Genomic DNA, 23,658 nt, shown 5'->3' with positions numbered 1-23,658 from the left:
ATTATATAAATAATTTATGACAGTGTATTTCGTGTTCAGGTGGTTTGGTAAATTCGCTTCGTTGGCTAATTAGCTGCTGTTTAACCATAATCAGCAAATTTCGACCAACCTGGCGATACCTTCTTCGTTCTCATTTCGGGAAGTCACTGGTGTCTTCAGAACTCCTATAGGGAGTTGCATTGAAATAGCTATAGAAAATGCTCCATTATTAAATACAGTTTTGCTCCATGAAGTGATGCAACAATTTATACGCTGCCATCTTAAGTGTCTTTGTGCAAGATATTGGCTATTAAAAGGTAGTTTCGCGAACCATTGCTAACTAGCGTTAGCACATTGCCTGGAAGTCTATGGGAATAGCTAGCATGTTAGCTGCTCCCATAGATGTCAATGGGAATAGCTAGAATGCTAGCTTCTCCCATAGACGTCAAGTCATTGTGCTAATGCTAGTTAGCAACTTCCTTCAAACTGCGTATTTATTGGAGTTGCGGCAGTGCGCCTCTGCTAAACGAATATAGGGGAAACACTTCAGTATAATTAATCAAATTGGCTTGAACAACAATATAAATGCAACAATTTCAAAGATTTTACTAAGTTAGTTCATTTAAGGAAATCAGTCAATTGAAATAAATAAATTAGGCCCCTTATCTATGGATTTCACATGACTTGGTAGGGGTACAGCCATGGGAGTCAGGCCCAGCCAATCATGAGTTTTTCCCCACACAGGCCTTATTACAGACAGAAATATTTCCCAGCTCGGTAAGGTCTACACTTGTATTCGGCACATGTGACAAATACAGTTTGATTTGATGTGAGTGTTGCAGTGTGCCCCTGGATATCGGTAAAAAAAAAAGTGCCATTGGGTTAATAAGGAATTAATTATTTATACTTGTACATTTTTGCAATTACATCTACTTTTGATACTTAAGTATATTTACAAGCAAATACTTTGACTTTTACTCAAGTAGTATTTCACTGGGTGACTTTCACTTGTCATTTTCTATAAAGGCATCTCTACTTTTACTCAAGTATGACAATTAGGTACTTTTTCCACCACGGCACACCGTTCAGGGGGATGTATTATCTTGGCAATGGAGAAATGCTCACTAACAGGGACATACATTCATTTGTACATAGCATTTGAGAGAAATAAGCTTTTTGTGTGTATGGACAATTTCTGTGATTTTTTTATTTCACCTCATGAAACATGGGACCAACACTTTACATGTTGCATTTATATTTTGGTTCAGTGTAGTTAGTAATTTGATATATTGGCAAATGGTTTGGGTGTGCCCGTCACAATTTGTCAACTGAGGTAGCCTACCACCAATAGCATTAGTAGCCACTGTACACCTACTGGTGCCATTTAATGTTAATCGTTCATTTTGGCAATATTTACTTAGTGAAGACATCTGCACAAAATATATTTAATGAATCCCTGATAATACTAAGGACAAGAGGAAAAATATGTGGTTCCAAGTGTTTATTGAGGCCTTGCTCTCTCATAATAATTCATTATAGCCTTTGTTGCGCTCACACCAAGCATCGTCAACATCAAGACACCCATGGTTCCTCCCACGACGTAGATCATTGTCAAAGCCTCATCCCCTGCAAGGAAACAGACACATACTGAATTATAGCTACACTTTCTAAGGGTGATGTGTATGCTTCCATACAGCCGTCAAGTCTTAAGCTTGCGTAAAGCAGAGGCAGCAATTTTTTGAATAACCTTTAAAATGTTGATACATCCTTACATTTTCAACTTGGAACTTGCCGGGTCTTCTCAACTCCCATCTCTAGTTGCAGGTGAAACGTTGGAATTTAGAAAATGCTCCGTTATCAAATAACATTTGCCTCGAAGTAATAGAACAGGATACCTTTTGCATCTTTGATATTTTAAGTAGAAATTGTGCACCAATATTTAATTTTAAAAGACGACGTTCCCATTAATCTTGACCACATGGAAAATGTAATTAAATCTGATTTCTAATAAATAGACTTGCTATTGCCAAAATTCGGCTTCTAGGAAGATTTTACCCGACTGAAGACCAACATTTTGCCAAGTTTTCACCATCATTGTAAAGCCCTAGTTATTTTTGCTGTTTTGACAAAATAATTTCTGAAGAGTTATTTATTTAATGTGATTAGTGATACATTAAGTAAAAAAACAAAAAAAAAAAACTTGTCCCTCATTTTAAGGTCAAACCTGTTACGCGAACTGAACTCAAGTTTTAAAATGATGAAACTATACCATTTTAAATAATTTTCTCCAAAGACATCTTAGTCAAATCATAATGTAAAAGCTGGTTCTACTCTTTTGGGCCCTTTTCTGGTGTTTTGTGTTGGAAAACTGAGCGGGTTGAGCATAACATGTTAACAACCCTGTTAGCCATATAATGTTTTAACGGTTACATTTTTTGTTGTTGTAAAGCTTGCATTCAATTGTCCCTCCCTGTTGCATACAACAAACTTCCATCCCCCCTGTCACAGGAGGATTTGGGCTGATTTAAGATGAAATCAACCCTGTTACTTTAATTGGCACTTAAATTACTATAGTCAGTGCCTATTATTTAACCTTGATGGGGGAAAAAAGTATTATGTTATATTATATTGTTGTATTATGTTATATTATAAAATCAGGTGAAAGAAAAAAGTTAACACCCAAAAGGGACACATTTCCTGGAACGACCCAACAATTATACACCACCATCTTAGTCATCTCTCATTGATTGGGACAGGCGGGTGTCAGTCAAAGCGATGGCATTTACAAAATAACCTCCAACACTCTACTCAGCAAACTGGATGCAGTCTATCACAGTGCCATCCGTTTCATCATCAAAGCCCCATGTACCACCCACCACTGGCCCTCGCTACATATTCGTCGCCAGATCCACTGGCTCCAGGTCATCTATAAGTCTTTGCTAGGTAAAGCTCCGCCTTCTCAGCGCACTGGTCACCATAACACCCACCCGTAGCACGCGCTCCAGCAGGTATCTCTCACTGGTCATCCCCAAAGCCAACACCTCTTTGGCCACCTTTCCTTGCAGTTCTCTGCTGCCAATGACTGGAACGAACTGCAAAAATCGCTGAAGTTGGAGACATATCTCCCTCACTAACTTTAAGCATCAGCTATCTGAGCAGCTTACTGATCGCTGCAGCTGTACACAGACCATCTGTAAATAGCCCATCCAACTACCTACCATATCCCCATATTGTTTTTATTGACTTTTGCACACCAGTATTTCTACTTGCACATCTTTCACTCCTGTGTTAATTTGCTAAACTGTAATAACTTCGCTACTATGGCCTATTTATTGCCTTACCTCCTTACGCCATTTGCACACACTGTATATATACTTTTTCTATTGTGTTATTGACTGTATGTTTTACACATGGAATAAACACTCGTTTGTGTCGCACTGCTTTGCTTTCTTGGCAAGGTCGCAGTTGTTGATCAAGTTTTCATTTACTGGCCTACCTGGTTAAATAAATGTGAAGACACCGGTAAGTTCCAATTATGGAAGTATCGCCATGTAACAGTTTGTTGAAAAATTGCTGCTGGTGCTTTACACGAGTTAAGGTGTAACGGCTGCATGGAAGCATTCACATATCACTGTTACAAACTGAATTAGTATCCAAGACATCATTTGGAGCATCCCCAGATACCACAGGCCTGTTCAAGAATGTTACAGAAGTTTCAGAAATAAATGTATAGATTAAAATGATATCGGCAACGCTCAAAACATTTCACATCACACCAACTCACAGTTGGAGAGTTTGGTCCCTGGTGCCGCCTCAGGGGTGACCATCAGTGGTCCTGCAGACACGACCACAGCTACTTTGATGTATGGATCCCATCTAGCTGTTGATCTCTTTGAAAGTCTCTGGGTGGTACAGTTCTACAGAGAATCATAGGAAAGGATGTTTAAAAAAAATAATGACCAAGTTACTAATAAATGTGCATAACTGTTTGTTCGATCAATACAGATTTGTTTGTTGAGCAAAGCTGAATATCAGCTTTAAAAAGATGCACTATGCAGAAATCTCCACCATTTCCTGGTTGCTAAAGTACTAATAGTTTGCCTAATTTCAGTTTATGTGACTAAACAAGTAAGTATAGTGTAAGAATCATTATACCATCTAAACCGCTGTGAAATATATTTTCCACAACCAAAAATATTGTATTTTCAGCAGTTGGAAGCTGGTGTACAAAAACTAAAGATGGACGCAAAAACAAAACTTATGAATGGAAAGCATAGAAATAGCTCATATAGAAAGATCTACCGCTTCTTAGACTTACTTTCAATTAAAATGACTGCTCTATAACACATTTCTATGTGTATTTGTAAGGTCTAATACATATGTCCTAATCATTCTTACCATTTTTAAATTGAACAACTGTATCTACTAAGATTTCCAATATATTTATAATGGCAAATAGACTTGAACTTGTTAGAAATTTACCGTAGTACAGTCCTCATCGTGACTGCATATCCGGGCCAGGCAGTGCATGTAGATGGGTAACTCCTTGGGCATAGTGAACATGTGAATGGAGAATCTGCTCCTCTGTGACACACCGTTCACAGAGAGCCAATGAAAGGTGCTGTCAACAGGGCAGCTGAGGACGAGAGAATAGGGCATGATCCCAAACTGCTTTTTTTAAGTCTTGAAAATCCAAGGTCATGCCCATTAGATTTGAAACAGAAGATAATGTTTGAAAACATGGAGGTACCATCTTGTCCAAAAACAAATAATATTTTATGCCTCAACAAAAGAACCCTATACTCTAATAACCTACCCCCCCCCCCACAACCACATAATGCCTACATGACATTTTATATTGCTCGATTGAACACAGCCCAGAGTTTAGAATACCATATTTCACACCAGGGTCATATTCACTAGAAATCAAACAGAAGAAAATTGACTAAAACAGGAGAGGCTACCTGAACTTCTCCAATAACAAACTCTTGTTTTTTTGTGTGCACAAATGAATATGACCCAGGACAGTAACCCACCCATTTAGAAGAAAGAAGCCCTTGGTTTCGTCCTGTGGATCCGGGCTCTCTGTGGCCCAGCAGGAAATCACTTCTAGCAGGACCTCCGAGGCGAACGTGTTGTTTGTCAGGAGGGCCACCTCGAAGAAGAGTACGTCGCTGAGGTGGAGGGCGATGGAGTCTCTGTAGCCGTAGGAGAAGGAGTCGTCGCTGTACATGGTCATGGCCAGCCCCAGCTCATGGGAGGAGTTGTACTCCACCACAGAGTGGGAAGTGATCCTGGAGGGGTAGAGAGGGGATTGGTCAAAACACAGTTTTATGATTCTGATCCATTGTATGAATCAAAAGATTACTTGTACATTTCAAAAGGTACCGGTAATATTCCCTCCATTTGCAAGCCTTGCCAGGCTACAGGATGAGTTTTTCCTTGTAGGTCACAAAATCAGAAACATCTCCTGGCCCCAGAATTACTCCGATCTGTCTTTTCTTACCACTCCATATCTACGTTTATCTGGGTGTTGCGGACATAGTTCCGGGGGTAGATGCACTTCCAGATAACCTTGAGATCTCTTCGTGTGATGGTCCGCTCTCTGCTCAAGGTCACTGTCAGAGTGTTCCGGAACTCGATGTGTGTTCTGTTCACCTGGACACACACAAGCATGTAAACAAACACACATTCGCACAAGCATACGCATGCACAAACACACAATCCCATTTCATCCACAGAGTGCTGTGCACAATGGCATAATCACATTACAGTAGTGCTTGGCAAGCATTTCGCTACACTTGCATTAACACCTGCTAACCATGTGTATGTGACAAGTAAGTTTGATTTGAGGTATCCAGTGTGACCTGTTGTATAGATTCTATTATAACCCCTTTGCACATCTGAATGCGCGGTCACTCACCAGCCGTATTGTTCCACACTGCGAGGGTTTGCGCAACACGCGGAAGTGGTAGAGCGTCTCACTCTCCTCCATGGTGCAACGGCCTTCATTCAAGACAACCGTCACGTCGCCACCGAAGTAGCCAATCAGGAAGGCTTTGGCGATACCTCCGGCCATCGATCTATCCAGGCACTGGGTGAACATCCCCTTTTCTGTTGGAATTAACTTTCTTTACCCCCAAAAGGAATCAGCGTCGTATTCATTAGGCACAGAACGGAAGAAACCAGACTAAAACGGAGGGACTGCCTGAACTTCAATAAAAATGCTTGTTTTCCATTGCAAAACAAAACATTTTCAGTTGTGTGCCCTATTGAACATGACCCATCAGTGAACAGGAGTGGTGTAGAGAATACAAAAAAGGTACACCAACAGACATATTGCACGATAACAAGCAGCTAACTGACCATAACAGACAGGATGTGAGGCAGGGGTAGGAGGGGGAACGAAGGCAGGCCCGACATCATAGAAGCCATGTTGACACACACAGGTGTAGGAGTTCAGAGTGTTGACGCACAAAGAATTGGCGTCACACCTGTTCAGGTCAGGGGTCGCACACTCATCTGGGTCTGTCCAAAAGGGAGGGTAAAGTTATCCCTATGCGCTGCTGTTGGGTCAGTTTTGCATTTCCCCCACTAATGGTTAAGGTTAGAATTGGAAGAGGGGAAGCTGACTTCACCCTGGAGCATTAAAAAAAACATCAGCAGCATTCTCTGTAATGCACAGAGGGTACATTATTTCAGTGATAGTGTGCCAAGCAATGTACAAACCACACATTTGGACATACCACCTAGGTAAGCAAGTTTTAAACTTGTGTGATGCATTCAAAGACATGAAATGTTGATAGAAATCTGACAATTCTCCACGTGATGCTGTTGTTGGTGGTTCTCTCTTACCATCCCAGTAGATGATCCCATCCTTGACTGTGATATTGGGCGGCTGGAGGGACTGGATATGGTCCAGCTGCTCGCCAGGTGGTAGCGGTAAGTCGGCGTCGGTTATGGAAGCATCAAAGCCTTGAAAGGTAATCTTAGTTTTGGATTCGCCTTCCAGCTCCTTGAATGCAACCAACTCCACCCTGGTCTTAATCGGGTACTCTTTCAAAAGCTCCTCCAGCTACGGACATGAAGAAATGTCAGTGAGAGGGAGGCCAGGGTTGTGTTCATAAGGCCACACGACAGAAAACTTGATTAAACATATTACAACAAATAAAAATTAACGTTTGTCAAGTCCAAGTAGTCCCTCTCGGTTTCAGTCAGTTTTATTCCATTTGGTGCCCAAAGACACTCACTAGTTTTTCGTAGATGCGCTTCAGCTCAGCCCAAGGCTCAGTCTTTGGGTCCAACACCATTAACCAAGGCACAACGAAGGCTAGAGCTGAGAAAGCAAAACGTCACTTCATTTCATAAGTAATAGCATAACAATGCACGAGAAGACAATTAAAGCACTAGTTTAAAGAAAACTACCTGATCATATCAAGTGCATGTAGAATAGCAAATCTGTTCCTGCAACAACATTCAGTTCTACTCCTAAACATACCCAACAATATAAACAACATCTGGCTTACGTTCAGTAGGCAAACGTCGTGGAACACTGGGGATCGAAATGTCGTGAAGAGAGATTACGTGCTTCCTTACTCTACGTTTGATACATGCATATACACTACCAGTCAAAAGCTTTGACACATTCAAGGGTTTTTCTTTATTTTTACTATTTTCTACATCTTAGAATAGTGAAGAAATCAAAACTATGAAATAACACATATGGAATCATGTAGTAGCCAAACAAGTGTTAAACATAAAATATATTTTAGATTCTTCAAAGTAGCCACCCTTTACCTTGACAGCTTTACACACTCTTGGCATTCTCTCAACCAGCTTCATGAGGTTGTCACCTGGAATGCATATCAATTAACAGGTGTGCCTGAAGTTAATTTGTGGAATTTCTTTCCTTAATGCGTTTGAGCCAATCAGTTGTGTTGTGACAAGGTAGGGGTGGTATACAGAAGACAGCCCTATTTGGTAAAAGACCGAGTCCATATTATGGCAAGAATAGAAAAAATAAGCAAAGAGAAACGACAGTCCAACATTACTTTAAGACATGAAGGTCAATCAATGTGAAAAATGTCAAGAACTTTGAAAGTTCCTTCAAGTGCAGTTGCAAAAACTGCTAAAAAGTGCTATGATGAAACTAGCTCTCATGAGGACCGCCACAGGAGAGGAATACCTAGAGTTACCTCTGCTGCAGAGGATAAGTTCATTATAGTTACCAGCCTCAGAAATTGCATCCCAAATAAATGCTTCAGAGTTCAAGTAACAGACATCTCAACATCAACTGTTCAGAGGAGACTGCGTGAGTCAGGCCTTCATGGTCAAATTGCTGCAAAGAAACCACCAATAAGAAGAATACTTGCTTGGGGCAAGAAACACGAGCAATGGACATTAAATAAACTGATGCAAATCTGTCCTTTGGTCTGATGAGTCCAAATTTGAGATTTTGTGTTCCAACCGCCGTGTCTTTGTGAGACGCAAAGTAGGTGAACGGATGATCTCCGCATGTGTGATTCCCACCGTGAAGCATGGAGGTGGTGTGATGGTGCTTTGCTGGTGACACTGTCAGAATTTTAGGCACACTTAGCAAAGCATGGCTACCACAGCATTCTGCAGTGAGACGCCATCCCCTCTGGTTTGCGCTTAGTGGGACTATCATTTGTTTTTCAACAGGGAAATGACCCAAAACACCTCCAAGTTGTATAAGGGCTATTTGACCACGGAGGAGAGTGGTGGAGTGACGCATCAGACAACCTGGCCTCCACAATCACCGACCTCAACCCAATTGAGATGGTTTGGGATGAGTTGGACCGTAGAGTGAAGGAAAAGCAGCCAACAAGTGCTCAGCAAATGTGGGAAGACTGTTGGAAAAGCATTCCAGGTGACTACCTCATGAAGTTGGTTGAGAGAATGCGAAGAGTGTGCAAAGCTGTCATCAAGGCAAAGGGTGGCTACTTTGAAGAATTTAAAATATATTTTGTTTAACAGTTTTTGGTTACTTCATGATTCCATGTGTGTTATTTCATTGTTTTAACGTCTTTATTATTCTACAATGTAGAAAATAGTAGAAAATGAAGTAAAACCCTTGAATGAGTAGGTGTGTCCAAACCTTTCACTGGTACTGCATTTATGATCATTCCACAACGTTGTGCCCTACTGAACACAGCCCAGATGACACCAACCTCGGTCTTCATTCGGCCTCAGGGTGGACGCCACCGGCAGCACGAGGGCGTTAACGGAAACGTTGACTCCATCGAAACACACCAGGGCCGGGTCGGCGCTCCACTCGCCGTCACACTCTTCCCACACGTCCAGGGCATAGTGCGTGCCCTCAATGAGCCCCGGGAGGCGGAGCAAAGGTTCCATCAGCCGGCCTTGCTGGATGGTCGAGCCGTTGTCATAAGACAGCTGGTACTGAAAGGCCACGCCCTGTCCGGTACCACCAATCCACAGCGCCGTAGAGTCCTCAGGACGGTAGCGCAGTTCTGATACACCTCTGGGTCCTAGGAGAGAGAAGACAGGAGTAGGGTGAAGTTGACCCTAGATGCTGATTTTGGGTCAGTATAGCATTTCCCCTCTGATGTTTAAAGTTAGGATTGGGGGAAGGGAGTCAGATCCTAGATCTAGGATTGGGGGAAGGGAGTCAGATCCTAGATCTAGGATTGGGGGAAGGGAGTCAGATCCTAGATCTGTGCCTGGGGGAAACTTCCCCACTGAGCAGAGAGGAGAAAGCAAAGACCCACCCAACATGGCAGATACAGGCTGTTGTAGTGGTCTTCAATACAAGTTCTATAGACCCCACAGCGTGGGCAGGCTTTTGTTCCAGCCCAGTACTGCTGCCATACGGTGTTTACTAAACTAATCATCAATCACTTGAATAGTTGAATCAGGTGTTGGATTGGAACAAAAGCATGCACATAAGCATGTGACTGCACTTTCTTTAATCACCAATCAAGCTGATTAAATAAACAATTTAATCAAGCTGATTAAACTGTTAATAATTCTCTCCATTCAATCCCCCACTAAATGAATCTCTAACCTAGTCAAAAATAAACATGAGAGCTACCCAAACATTTATCCCGTAACCGCTCAACATGAGCCTCGAGGTCTGGGCTCCGTAGTTTACCTGTGCGAGCGCGTACGGTCTTGGAGCTCATGACCACGCTGTCTCCGCATAGCGCCTCTACTCTGGCCGAGTACTGGCTGCAGGGCAGCAGGCTGGCCACCGTGTGGCTGGTGAGCAGGGTGGTGTAGTGGAGCACCCCCTGGTGGTAGATCCTGAACACGGAGATAGAAGAAGTGTTCCTCACCACCCAGCTCAGGGTGTAGTTGTCCGGCCCTGAGGAGGTCTGCCACAGGTTCTCAATTTCTGAGTGGACTAAAGAGAGGGCCGATACAGTCATTTCCAGAAGTGTTCACCGTAAGCAAAGTAGGAGAAAGGCAATTGAAGATTGTGTGAAAACAGTGCCTTGGAGGAACAGATGTTATGGGTTTACTTTGGCTGCATATCAATAGAAGTGACTTCCTCTTTTCTCCTTCCCCTCATGTGCAATTATCAGAGAACTCTGTTAGAATAAGTGAAGGTACCGGCCCTACCTCCTCAGAACACCGGCCCTACCTCCTCAGAACACCGGCCCTACCTCCTCAGAACACCGGCCCTACCTCCTCAGAACACCGGCCCTACCTCCTCAGAACACCGGCCCTACCTCCTCAGAACACCGGCCCTACCTCCTCAGAACACCGGCCCTACCTCCTCAGAACACCGGCCCTACCTCCTCAGAACACCGGCCCTACCTCCTCAGAACACCGGCCCTACCTCAGATTTGCGCATATAAAGGGAAGGAGACAAGGAGGGGAAGAAACTTAAGACTATTGACACTCAGCCTAGCAAAGCATCAACTAGGTGGATCTTACCAGTATTCCCGTTGATGAGGACCATTCTGCTGTGGCGAGCCTCCATGCCCGCCTGGCACACCGTCTGCAGGCCAAACTTCACCCTGCTACAGGGTGGCAGGTCAGACTGAGAGAACACAAAGGTGTCCAGTGTGTGCCTGAAGAACCTCTCCTCCAGGACATGGTTGGTGCCATTGAGGTAGAGGACCGTGACAAGGAAGAAGGAGAACTTGCGGTTGTCGGGACAGTCCCAGGACACCGTGACACTGCTGCTGTTCCACAACGTCACCTGGAAATGTCTTGGGACTTCTGGGTCTGGATATGAATAGAAATTATACAGCAAAATGTAACAAAGTAATTACTTCATAAATATCAATACAACACAGTGCTGCTCATATCAGTACCGAGCTCATGGGACGAGACATAAGTTAAATTCCTCAAATCTATACTTTATTATTTTATATCATCAAAAAGGCCTGTAAATAACAGTTTGAACCTTTAAGATTGGTGTGATTACACAGGATGACAATGACTAGAGAGCTACTATGGGTGTATTCACTAGGAACCAGCGTATTAGTTTTGCTACAGTGTGCACTAATGAATACACCCCAACTGTACCTGTGATAGTGGAGAGACAGGTAAGTGAGTGGCTGCCTGCCATCTCCACACAGGCAGCATAGGAACTGCAGGATTCCAGGGCTGTGAAGCGGTAGTGGTTGGAGTGGGTACTGTCCACACTAAGGGCAGCGTAGGCCTTCATCTCAGAGTGGTATAGGGACACAGAGTGGATGGGGACAGGGGCAGCCGGGGGCTGCATCTTCTCTTTCCAGGACACCAGTAACATGGAGGTACTCCTGGACTCCAGGGTCAAGGGATAGCGCACGGTGTGACCTAGGAGAGGAGATGATGGGAGTCATGACTACATTTATGACCTGCACACCAGTGGTATAGTGGGCATATTCCCAGATCATCACCTGAATTCTGTCTCCATCTTGATTTCACTTTTGCGTCTCTCTCTCGTCTGTCTGCCTTTCTGACGATCCATCTGTGTCTGTCTACCTACCTTCATCTCTCTCCTTCCATCTCCCTCCCTCTATTTATCTCTCTCACTCTCGAACAAAGACAAAGATGTAACAACGTTACCGAGCATGAGGATGAAGTCTGGGTCCTGATAGAGGTACAGAGTGCTGTTTTCACACGCAAACACCTCATTGGTGGAGAACTCCAGGGCTTCCTAAGAGCGATAACATGAGAATGGACAAACATTCATCTTTCATTCAAAAGGGACATTATGGTGACACCAGATAAGAAGAGGAGAATGTCATCACTTATATTACAGGTCTACCCACCAGAGTGCTATTGATGGGCTGTTGGTCAGGTTTATGTATACTTCTGAACTCAATGGAATGTGAACCTTCAAGTGAAGAAAATATAATAATTTATACTGTAGCATGATCTAATGAACGACAATGGTAACCTCAGAATCCCAGAACTAAAATATTGCATAATTTGTTTAGATCAATGGATACAGGACAGTGTTTGTACTTAGATAAAGTCTTAACAATGAGTGGAAGGGTGGAAGACCTATACTTACCTGGGAAGATGGAGAAAATCCACTTCCGAACCATGACACCATATTGAAGTGTCAATTTGTGCTCCACAGTAGTGGCAACTGTCAAAGATGAAAATGTGTCCTCTCTCCAAATGGATTTCAATTTGGTGGCGTTCAACCATAAATGTCCTTCTGGCCAACTGTAGAGAATCAAAGTGAACAAGACACATAGGTGTAAGTTAGTGCCAAGTGCATGGTTCAGAAGTTTGGCGTGATTATGTGTTTATGAAATACTGGACTTATTTACCTGCCAAACAAGGAATTGTTGCTGATCTTCCAACATATGGAGAAAGTAAAACTACTGCAGCTTCCTGCAGATTGTAAGAAGCTAACGTTACATGTCACAATTTACTCATGAAAATCAACCAAACCCCGCGTCCCGGGAGGAAAATAAGCTAAATACATGTTTGTGTGTAACTCATAATTGATGTAGAAACAGCATAGCCACTCAGTATCAATTACAAACACAAGAATAACGCACTTAGCACGCACAGGCTACTTACCGAGAGATATCGTGTGAGGTACAAGAATGAACAATATAAATGGAAACGCGAAACAGGTCCTGCAAAAGCAAAGTCGGTGTTCTTTATCAATAACCATGGCCACCTTAATTCACCATTCAATTAATAATACAAGAACGAAATTAAGTATATGTTTAGCCTACATGTTTCTTGCGACTGTTATTTTGCACTCAGGTATGGGTTAGCGTGATTGACTTGAGGAGAACAAACGACTGACCTGACGTCATCGACAATAATGATTGACAGGTGCAGGTCAATCTGATTGGGCCCACTGTCTTGGTGCAGTTTTGATCACAAATTATTTGCACAATATCATATATTATGATGATTAACTAATGTTACAGATATGGATTGGGGGGAGGGGAATCTGATCCTAGATCTGTACCTAGGGGAAACTTCACACAGAGCAATATTGTGAGCACCCAAGAATGAGCTGAGCTTCACATCATGGGAACCTATTATCTCGTTAGGTAAAGGAAAGACCACCTGCCTCCCATTACTGGAAGTGCATCACAGGGTCCTGGCTATCCCAAGTATATCAGTCATGAGTCCTAATCCACAGTTGTCTGACAAGGGAAGTTCTGTCTGAGAACTGTCCATGATTCTCCAATTGGCCAAATTGGTGTCACGAGTATCCACAGTATCCACACAGGCCACTGTAAGAACCAAAGATTCTTATTGTTAAACCCAAGATCGTTCACATGGGGCTTTTACATGGGAATCATTTTCCCACTGTGAGCACTCAATCAAGGAGGTGGGCAGAGCCAAGCTCGAGCTAGAAATATATTATTGGTGCATTTTAGTATTAATTTGCATATTTATTTTAGGGAACGCCTACTCTCGGGAAGTGCATGTGTGCGTTGTGAAAGCACTTGAATTAACCTCTTCTCTCCTAAGTAATGTACTTTTCTAGGAAGTTTAGGAAGTCAATCTTCAAAAAAAATGAAAAGTTTTGGGAACAGAAAACTGTATAGAGATTGGATGTTTAATCTGAGAAAATAAGTAGAATGTGGAACCAGTTTTGTCTTGATTGATATAGTCCCTCTGACCTGCCACTGGACTTCCTCTCTTTACCAAATATGGTATGAAAGGAAAGCCGTTAGGGGAAGTGAAAGCGTTTCCCCCTTATTAATCTGTGTAGGAGTTTAGGCTTCAATTTTCTGCCCCAGCTACGACGCAACTGGAGAATGATCTGACCTGACTGAGAGACCCTGGCTAATACTTTCTAATAATTCATTCAGGAAAGATGGAGAGCTGTCACTGTTCCTTGCTGCTTTGCTCACTGGTCTTTGCGTTGTCTTTTGAAGTTGAGGCAACGTTTGAGAATGAGATCGACCTTACAGAGTTTATTAGAAGGATTTCTTCCTCTGGACTACTGGTCAGGGATCAGCCTCTGGCTATCAACAGAGACCTTCGCTTTGAAACAAACTCACTGGAGGAGCTTGGAGATCCAGAGGATTCCATTCCCATCTGGACTGATGAGGAACCAGTCATCCAGAATACACTCAACACCGGGACTACCATCCCTGATATTCCTGACTATGGCCCCATAGTGTTGACCAACAATGGGGTGATCAAGGGACTCACAGTGGAAAAGTCCCACATATTTTATGGGATCCCGTACGCGGACCCACCTGTGGCCGCGTACCGCTGGAAGCCCCCCAGACCGGTGACCCCGTGGCCGGGGGTGCACGACGCCACGTACCCGAGGGACGCGTGTATGCAGGGCTGCAGTGGCCCTATATCTGACGAGTGCCCTCAGAAGGTAGGGGACTAACACAGATGGGCTTGATAATTATGTTGTTATGATTTAGCACGGTGTTCTACCAGTATGTCATGTGCAGCGTGTTGACAGTGAAACATGAAATTAACAAAGTCCTGAATAATCTCCCGATAACATCCAGCAATGTCTTAGATTCATCAATAATGTGAGTATTTTATTTGCCGTGTGAAATGGCGTCTGAAATGTGAATATTTGGTTTCTGAAATGAAATGTGATCGTCCAATAGGTGAGTGAGAACTGCCTCTACCTCAACATATTTGTACCTCTGGATGTGAACTTCAGTTCCCCTTTACTGACAACCCTGCCAGTGATGGTGTGGATCCACGGGGGGGATTTCATTGCTGGCTCAGCCTCCAAGCCCCTGTACGATGGGAGGTTCATCAGTAACTTCACTCACACTGTGGTGGTGAGCATGGGGTATCGGCTAGGTAAGACAGGTCTTCTTTAGCTCCGGGGTGGAGTTTCTCTAGGTGCATATCTAGGATCAGTTTCCCTGAACCTAACCTAACGTTAATCCTTAGTGGGGAAAATGCCAAACTGACCAGGGTCCGTATTTCAAGGGAACGTCACCCTACACCTCTTCACTATACAACCTTTATCTATTTATCCAGGCTAGTTTCCTTGAGATCAAATAGTTTCTTTCATAAGAGACCTGGAACAGGGCAGAGACAGTCCAGAGACCTTGTGTGAATCATTAGTGTGTGTGTGTGTGTGTGGGGGGGGGGGGGCAGCATAGGGGGGAAGTGCATCGAGTTTGCTGATTACATTACCCTACACAGTCCCAAAAATAGGATGGTGATTCCAAACATTTCTGAACAGAGAGCTTGTCTGATTTAGCAGAAGACCCTGGGTATATCAAGTTGCTGTGTATATATAATATACTTTTCTCAAGTGGACTCATCCCATCCTCTCCTCAATAAATACCATTTGGTGGGTGTAGCGAGTTGTGACCCTGTGGTGGCCTGATCAATATGGGTGTGTGAGACCATTGAGAAAAGGCCATTATCTGTGTGGGTGTCAGAAAAGGCTGGTGGGCAGAGATGGGAGGATGGGTTAATTGTAATGGCTGGAATGGCATAAATGGAACCATATCAAAACACCATGTGTTGATATGTTTGAATCTGTTCCGTCAATTCCACTTCAGACATTATGATTAGCCAGTCCTCCTATATCTCTGCCCACCAGTCTCCTCTGAGGGGTGTGTTGTTTTGTGTATAGTTTTTCATGGTCCATGGAACTTGCTGTATCATTGCAGGGGCGTTTGGTTTCCTCGTCTCGGGAAAAGACCCCAAAACCTCAGCAACCGGGAATTATGGGATCCTGGATCAGCAGGTTGCTCTTCTCTGGGTTCAACAAAACATTGCTCTGTTCGGAGGCGACCCCAGCAAGGCAAGCACGTACACATTATCCTGGGTCATGTTCATTAGAGCATGCAAGGGAAAATATTTAGAAATGTTTCGCAATGGAAAATGAATTTGAGTGTTTCTGAGACTAGCCCTCGTAGTCCCTACCTGTTTATGTCTGTTTTTTATCTATTTAACACCTAATGATCCACAGTCACACAGTCATACAAATTACAACATCTGATTTTCTTCCACCACCTCAAGTCCTTGATGATCTCAACGGGCTCAAACTGATCTTTTTGTTTTGGTGCAGAGTTGGGGTTCAGGTGCAGGGTTCGGGGTCAGGTGCAGAGTTGGGGTTCAGGTGCAGAGTTGGGGTTCAGGTGCAGGGTTGGGGTTCAGGTGCAGGGTTGGGGTTCAGGTGCAGGGTTGGGGTTCAGGTGCAGGGTTGGGGTTCAGGTGCAGAGTTGGGCGTTAGGGGCAGGGTTGGGCGTCAAGTACCGGGTTGGGGGTCAGGTGCAGGGTTGGGGTCAGGGAAAGGGTTGGGGTCAATTCCATTTAAATTCAGTCAATTCAGGAAGTAAATATACATTTCAATTCCAATTGTTGTCATTGAACAGTGAATTGGAATTTCTCTCCACTTCCTGAATGGACTGAATTGAAATGGAATTGATCACAACTCTGGTCAGGAAAAACTCCAGATACACTGACCTAGATATTCACATTCTGACCATGTATAGAAATACTTTGTTGACAAGGTTGTATTTCAGCAGTGGTTGTTGTTGAATGACCTCTATATATCCCGTGGTGCTGTTGTGACTGATCTGTAGTGACACCACGCTACTGGGAGAATAACAGCCTCTGTGAGGCATAGCGAAGAGCTCCTCCAGCCCTGATGAAATTTCTCTGAGTGGTTATCGAGTAGGGAAAGATGCTGTTCGGAGATAGGGCTATGCTGCAGAGTAGGGTTGCAAAAATCCAGGAACTTTCAATAAATTCTCTGGTTTTCCAGAAGCCCTAGTTGCGCCCTACTGCAGAGACAGACCCAACACAAACACATTCCTTGGATCATGCAGAAAGAGAAATTGCTGGCATCTCATACAAACAGCTAGTACCACACGCTGGTTGGTTCAGTAAAAGTGATGTTGAAAGCCGTTCAGTTCTGTATACCAACTCCATCAAACAAAGATAAACAGCTCTATCATTCTGAATTGTATCTAAATGAGGCATAAAACCATCAGGATTATGTGTGTTTGTGTACGTTGTTATTTTCTCTGTCTGTGGATATACAACACAACCCTGATTATGGCCCCTTAACATCCAAAACAGGTGACCATATTTGGGGAGAGTGCAGGAGCCCAGTCAGTGAGCCTCCATCTGATGGTCCAGAGCAGTAAGCCCCTGTTCAAACAGGCTGTGTTCCAGAGCCTACCCTTCTCCATCCCTCTCAAGACCAGGTCGGTGACCTCTAACGCCTAACATCTGGGTAGTGTTCATTAGGGCACACTGCAGCAAAAACAAGCATTTCTCATTGGACAGATCCACATTTATCTTCCTGTTTAAGTCCGTTTCCTTCCTTTGACCGAATGTACACATGACTCAGCTGGTGGTCTTGATCGCTAACTCCTTAAAAGATTAAATCCGCCGTAGTGGAAACGGCGCCACTGTCCGCCCCACCGCCGTTGTTTTTGTTTTGTTGACGAAGCTGAGCGTCGTGCAACGTAACAAAATAAATGGCAGTACGTATTCTACTGTTCTATCGCGCGTGTGATGATGGCAAAGGGAAAAATACAGTGTTCATTGCTTCCAGTAACTTCTTCGTTGTTATAATATCCCAAACAGACGTGGCGGTTTCACCATTAAGGATTTCAGGTTTAAGAAGGAGACCCTCACTTTGCTTCTATCATCTATATAGATCAACTTATCCTTCCCACATTTAGAATGAGTAATCCTTACCATATGTGAAATTGACTACAAAAGGGAATCGCCCACCTTCCTGACAAGTGTTTTGTTATACGGCCTGCCTAGCTACAAGGAGTAAATGGGATTAATTGAATAAAATTAAATTCAATCAATTAAATTCAATGTTATTTATCCCCTCAGGGTTACAGTTAGGCATGCTAATTTATCCAAGGAGACAAGGTACCATTAAGTTCCTGTCCATGTCCTGGTAAAACAGTAATTCTATCTCCAGCTGTCGTTACTCTCCTGGAAGAGATGTGGCACTACCTAATGTTCCCATTGAGCAGAGAGAGACTATCTGTGGTCTGTTTTCTTTGTTCCAGACATGATGCCCTGAAGCTGGGGAGGGACTTTGCCAGACAGGCCAACTGCTCTGTGAGCGACATCGTGTGCCTGCTGTCCCTCAGTCCTCAGGCTGTCCTCGCTGCCCAGATGAAGTCAAGTAGGAGACCAGTCTTCTTCTGTGTCTCTGTCTGTCTGTCTGTCTGTCTGTCTGTCTGTCTGTCTGTCTGTCTGTCTGTCTGTCTGTCTGTCTGTCTGTCTGTCTGTCTGTCTCTGACTGACTGACTGACTGTTTTTAGACAGAGATGTGCCCCAAATGGCCCCCTATCCCCATAGGGCTCGGGTCAAAAGTAAGGAACAATTTGGGACACAACAAAAGTTGACCCTCTACCTATCTACTGTTGGCCTATCTAAGTTGACCCTCTACCTATCTACTGTTGACCTATCTAAGTTGACCCATATTCATGACAAAATCAACATCTCAGAGTTGCTTAAATGTGTTTCACTACAGAGATAGTTGTTTAGCATTTTGAGTGGAGTCATTTTATGTATATTTGCAGGATGTATTTTGGTAAGTAGCTAATTGTTGTTCTCTCTGACTCTCTCTCTTTCTTCCCCCTCCTCATCTCTCTTCTCTCTCTCTGTCTCAGGTTCCAAAGTGGTGAATCCCTTCAGGTTCCTGGAGATCTTTGAGACCTGGGGGCCCTACATGGACGGAGAGCTGATCAAGGAGCAGGCTGTGACTGCCTTCCAGAAGGGCCACTGGCAGAAGGAGAAACCAGTTCTCCTTGGTATGGACCACTTGAAATACACTCACATTTAACCAGAAATGCTTTTAACGGCTGGCCCCATAACACTTAATAATACATTTAATTTGGCAGATGTCTTTCAGGACACTCAAGGACAACTTACAGTATATTAAAAGTAGGTACTCTGTACTAGTGAAGACATCTGTTCCACACTTAAGGTTACAGAGGTGGTTCGGTGCATGTGTGATGACGAGTAACCATTGCCAGAGACCTGAAGAGTTGCATTGGCTCCCCAAGTCAATGCCTGGACTTTGGCTAAGCTGGCTAATGCTGTGACTTAATTAGATTGAGTAGTTGAATGTTCGATGGTGAAGTGCAATTGGTTCCCTCCCAGCTGGCCACTCGACATAACACATCTGTAGGAGAGATTCTTCATCCCTGATGTGTTCTGTGTCCTTCCCTTCTACAGGATCCGTGGTTAAATTCATACCAGGGTTGTGTTCATTAGGGCACGCAATGAAAAATGTTTTAAAACATTATATAGAAAATGTAAATGATTCCAGATAGTCCCTCCCTCCCTGTTTCATCCCGATTTCTTCTGTTTGGTGCCTAATGAACACAACCAAGATTATACCAGAACATTTGGACCAACATTTTGAAGGCATGTTGTTGACATACAACAACCTTGCAGGGACAACTTCAGAGGAGGGGGTGATCTTTGTGTACGGGGTCTTCACCAAGCCTGTGTCTGCGGTGGAGTGCACCGTCTACACCGCGGCCATCTTCAAACAGCACGCCCTCAGGATCCTACGCAAGTACCTGCCCCTGTACAAGGACATTGACCGACGGGACATGCTGGCTCAGGTAAAATCTGACTTTCACAGAGGGTCCGTCCCAATAATCTCTCCTTTCTCCCGAAGTGTGCACTTGTTCACTTCCCTTAATGGATTTGGCAGGAAATTACTGGTATGGAAACTCCAGCCTATGCCTACACCAATCCAATGCTTTTAAATGAGTAGTGAACGGGTCCAGACATCTGGAAGACGAGATCATTGGGATGTAGCCAGGGAGAAACTCAGTGTTGTCCATGCAAACATGTTAGATAAAAAAAGACAAATCGAATGTAAAAAGGACACTGATCAATCGTCCCAAAAAGTAATGTTTTAAATTTAAAGTCAACAAAAGTTTTGGCAATGTTCATTGTCAGGCTCCAGATCAGTGGTTGTAGGACTAGACGGTCACGTCTGCAGCCAGTGGACTGTAGAGAGAGACCTCGGAGCGTGATGAGGACACATCTGCCCATCTCCTCGCTTCATCTCACTGCATCTAGATGAGCCTTGTTGAGTTCTGGGGAGAAGGTTTCAGTAGGTACAGATCTAGGATCAGCTTCCCCTCCCCCAATCCTAACCTACAAAAAATGCTAAACTGACCCAAGATAAGCGTTTAATCTAGCGGTACCTTCACCCTACTCCCCATGCTGAAAATCTCTTACTCAATTCTCTGTGGGAATGCTCTGTCCAAGTCATCAAAAAAACGGACTTAATCATTATAATTATAGGCTACCAAATTTGTATTTGGTTCCGATTTTTTGTTTGATTAACCAAACTATCACAATAACCCAGAGAGCTAGGTTTCTAATTGCCTGAATTATTTTAGAGGTAAACGCTTTGAATATTCTGATTTTAATCTGTGTAGAGATGGGTTACATCTGATAGTTTGGTTCTTCATAGTGCAAATCCACATGATTACCAGCAGAGGGGGATAAAATACTACTTTCTGTTTAGGCTCCTCCCATGGCCATCCTCCTGAAAGAATCGTTATTAGTGCCATCTGGAGCAGAGTGCCATTGTCTCTTTGAGATGTATACCACACAGTGGAAGCAGATCTTCAGGAAATAAGAGACACAGAGGAAGACTACCCAATCACAGTTTCCCCAAGCTACAGATCTAGGATCAGCTTCTCCTCCCCCCATTCTAACCTTAACCATTATTGGGGGAAATGCAAAACTGACCAAAGATCAGTGTCTAGGGGCAACTTCACCCAATCACAGCCAGGGATCTGACATCAGATAGCCTGGGCTGCATACTGAATATGGCTCTATTTCACTACCAGCTCAGGCTAGATGATGTTCAGTGTGGATTACAGGATAAACTGACTCCAACCACACTAGAGACAACAACAGACGATGAATACATAAGCTGCATCAGTAGAATACATGCATTCACTGTAGTGAGGGAAACGCTCTCATTTCCAAGTCTACATCCAAAATGTGAAACAGAGAGCTCGGATGGTAAATAGCCTCAGGCACTTTCTCTGAAGGTTTTGAATCTAAAGTGAGAGATGAGTGTGCTGAGAGAGGCAGGGGGCAGAAGGTGACACTCCCATACCTGTTTGGTATTCATATACAGTTCACTGTCTGTCTGAGTGTGTGTGTGTGTGTCTGTGTGTTTGTGTGTGTTTGTGTGTGTTTGTGTGTGTGTGTGTGTGTGTGTGTGTGTGTGTGTGTGTGTGTGTGTGCGCGCCGTGAAGAGGAGCAGAATAGGAGGAAGGACCCCCCCCCCCCGAAAGGACAGGTCTCAGGGGAGGGGAGGGTCATGACAAATGTCAGTTATTGCACTGAGGCCACATGGCTCAGCCTGGGAGGGAGAGAAGGAGAGGTAAAGGGGAAGAGAGAGCGGGGTAGAGAAAGTGAACTGGGGAGAAGGAAAGTTGGAGATAAAGTGAGCTGTTGTGAGAGCGAGGGGCATGTATCTGTGACCAATAGATGCATATCTGTATACCCATTCCTGTGAAATCCATAGATTAGGGCCTTATGAATGTATTTCAATTGACTGATTTCCTTATATGAACTGTAACTCAGGAAAATCTTTTAAATTGTTGCATGTTGCATTTTATATTTTTGTTCAGTGTATATCCTGAGGACACTGAGGGTTACAGGTGTTCTAGATGATTCTGTGCCGCGTAGGCGGCTGCCCTGAGTGTATTCCTGAGTTTAGCTTCCAGGTAACAAGCGAGACAAAAGGCTTTGAGCGGCAGTTCTGTAGCACACACACCAGCCACTAGGGACTCTTTTCTCTGTTTGTTGAACTCAATGACCTCTCTGTTTACCCCCAGATCATATTGACCTCAATGACCTCTTTGTTTACTCCCGGATTGTATTGACCTCAATGACCTCTCTGTTTAACCTCAGATTCTATTGAACTCAATGGCCTCTTTGTTTACCCACAGATTGTATTGACCTCAATGACCTCTCTACTTACCTCCAGATTGTGACAGACTACGTCTTCCTTTGCCCCTCCCGCAAGGCAGCCCGGGCGGGCACCAAAGTGGGCAGCGCCGTGTGGATGTACGTCTTCGACCATGTGACGTCGGACCACAGTGTGTGGTCCGGTCTGTCCTTCTGCTACGAGCACGTGTGTCACGGCGCTGAGCTGCCCTTCCTCTTCGACACGGCCTCCGTGGCCAACTTCACGCTGGCCCCACCCGAGCGGCTGCTGTCCAATCGGATGCTGTGTTACTGGGGGACATTCGCCCACACCGGAGACCCGGCCTCACGGATGCAACAGAGCAGCTTCTGTAGACAGCAGCGCCTGCCGGCCTGGCCCCGCTACTCGGACACCAGCTCCTGGTTGGTCATGAACTTCACTGTCCGCTCCCATGCCCAGGTGGGCACCAGGGACCATATCTGTGACTTCTGGGACAAGCTGGGCATCTATTAGAGCATATGGGTGGGCATGGGGCGAGCAAAGGTGTTGGTATTGGTTATGTATGCATACATAGTGTGTTATGTCACATTTGACAATTCACCCTACAGTGGGAATGGTTGTCACCCTGTACACATCATTTATAGTGTATGACTTCCACTTAGAGATGATTTGTGAAGGACTTATGTAGTCCTTATGAAGCCTTTATGTATGCTATATAAAGCCTTTATAAGGTGTACTTGTTTAAAGTGGGACCAAAGCTGATTGTGTTTGTTATAACTGTTTGAAGTCAGTTGACATTCAGTGACTTGACCTCCTTATAGAAGATGACTCCATTTAGTTCATAAACAATGGAAGTTTGTCTTTTACACATCCCATTCTCCCTGGGGGACATGCACATACAGGACATACACATAGAGGGATTGGGGCTAGAGCCAGGGTCAGACACAGTTATTTCATGTTTATGACTATATTATGATGTTATGATGGTGTTATAACATAGTTTAACTATGACAGTGTTAACAGTGACTTGTGACAGTTATAACAGTTTGACTATATTGTGACTGTTATAACATACAGTTTGACCGTATTATGACTGTTATAACATACAGTTTGACTGTATTATGACTGTTATAACATACAGTTTGACTGTATTATTATATTATGACTGTTATAATATACAGCTTGACTGTATTATGACTGTTATAACATACAGTTTGACTGTATTATGACTGTTATAATATACCGTTTGACTATATTATTATATTATGACTGTTATAATATACAGCTTGACTGTATTATGACTGTTATAACATACAGTT

At 43.8% G+C, this 23,658-nt stretch overlaps 2 protein-coding genes and 1 long non-coding RNA gene across 3 annotated transcripts; 1 reads left to right on the top strand and 2 right to left on the bottom strand.

The window, feature by feature from the left end:
• Positions 1 to 1,465: 1,465 nt before the first annotated feature.
• On the bottom strand, positions 1,466 to 12,151 carry LOC115180112 (uncharacterized). The gene is made up of 15 exons (XM_029742013.1): positions 12,146 to 12,151; positions 12,025 to 12,115; positions 11,500 to 11,772; positions 10,903 to 11,196; positions 10,115 to 10,366; positions 9,171 to 9,491; positions 7,230 to 7,315; positions 6,835 to 7,054; positions 6,346 to 6,507; positions 5,903 to 6,093; positions 5,486 to 5,637; positions 5,016 to 5,273; positions 4,462 to 4,615; positions 3,764 to 3,896; positions 1,466 to 1,605 (listed from the first exon to the last, which is right to left on the bottom strand). The coding sequence occupies exons 1-15, from the start codon at positions 12,149 to 12,151 to the stop codon at positions 1,481 to 1,483; spliced, it is 2,718 nt and encodes a 905-aa protein (XP_029597873.1). The 3' UTR covers positions 1,466 to 1,480.
• A 59-nt stretch (positions 12,152 to 12,210) lies between these two features.
• On the bottom strand, positions 12,211 to 13,253 carry LOC115180035 (uncharacterized). The gene is made up of 5 exons (XR_003873023.1): positions 13,158 to 13,253; positions 12,997 to 13,055; positions 12,741 to 12,804; positions 12,476 to 12,633; positions 12,211 to 12,295 (listed from the first exon to the last, which is right to left on the bottom strand). It is a non-coding gene; the product is annotated as an uncharacterized LOC115180035 (long non-coding RNA).
• An 899-nt stretch (positions 13,254 to 14,152) lies between these two features.
• On the top strand, positions 14,153 to 23,096 carry LOC115180428 (crystal protein). Its single transcript, XM_029742500.1, has 8 exons — positions 14,153 to 14,779; positions 15,024 to 15,225; positions 16,053 to 16,186; positions 17,470 to 17,597; positions 18,426 to 18,544; positions 19,035 to 19,175; positions 19,825 to 19,997; positions 22,400 to 23,096. Exons 1-8 carry the CDS (start codon positions 14,261 to 14,263, stop codon positions 22,850 to 22,852), a joined length of 1,869 nt encoding a protein of 622 aa, XP_029598360.1. The 5' UTR covers positions 14,153 to 14,260; the 3' UTR covers positions 22,853 to 23,096.
• The last annotated feature ends 562 nt before the right edge of the window (positions 23,097 to 23,658 follow it).

The sequence above is a fragment of the Salmo trutta genome, chromosome 40, assembly GCF_901001165.1.
Source record: "Salmo trutta chromosome 40, fSalTru1.1, whole genome shotgun sequence".
NCBI lineage: Eukaryota > Metazoa > Chordata > Actinopteri > Salmoniformes > Salmonidae > Salmo > Salmo trutta.
Note: the sequence above shows the minus strand (reverse complement) of the source record. Positions and strands in the feature narration are given on the sequence as shown.

What these genes read in the sequence shown, in the direction of transcription:
- LOC115180112 (XM_029742013.1), bottom strand. An exon ending in CCTCATCAACGGGAATACTG is followed by an intron (nt 10,367 to 10,902) that starts GTAAGATCCACC and finishes CCCTCTCTTTAG; the next exon opens with TCCACTCAGAAATTGAGAAC. An exon ending in AGGGACCAAACTCTCCAACT is followed by an intron (nt 1,606 to 3,763) that starts GTGAGTTGGTGT and finishes GTTTCCTTGCAG; the next exon opens with GGGATGAGGCTTTGACAATG.
- LOC115180428 (XM_029742500.1), top strand. Translation starts at nt 14,261, where the DNA reads ATGGAGAGCTGTCACTGTTCCTTGCTGCTTTGCTCACTGGTCTTTGCG. An exon ending in CTGACGAGTGCCCTCAGAAG is followed by an intron (nt 14,780 to 15,023) that starts GTAGGGGACTAA and finishes ATCGTCCAATAG; the next exon opens with GTGAGTGAGAACTGCCTCTA. An exon ending in GAGCATGGGGTATCGGCTAG is followed by an intron (nt 15,226 to 16,052) that starts GTAAGACAGGTC and finishes GTATCATTGCAG; the next exon opens with GGGCGTTTGGTTTCCTCGTC.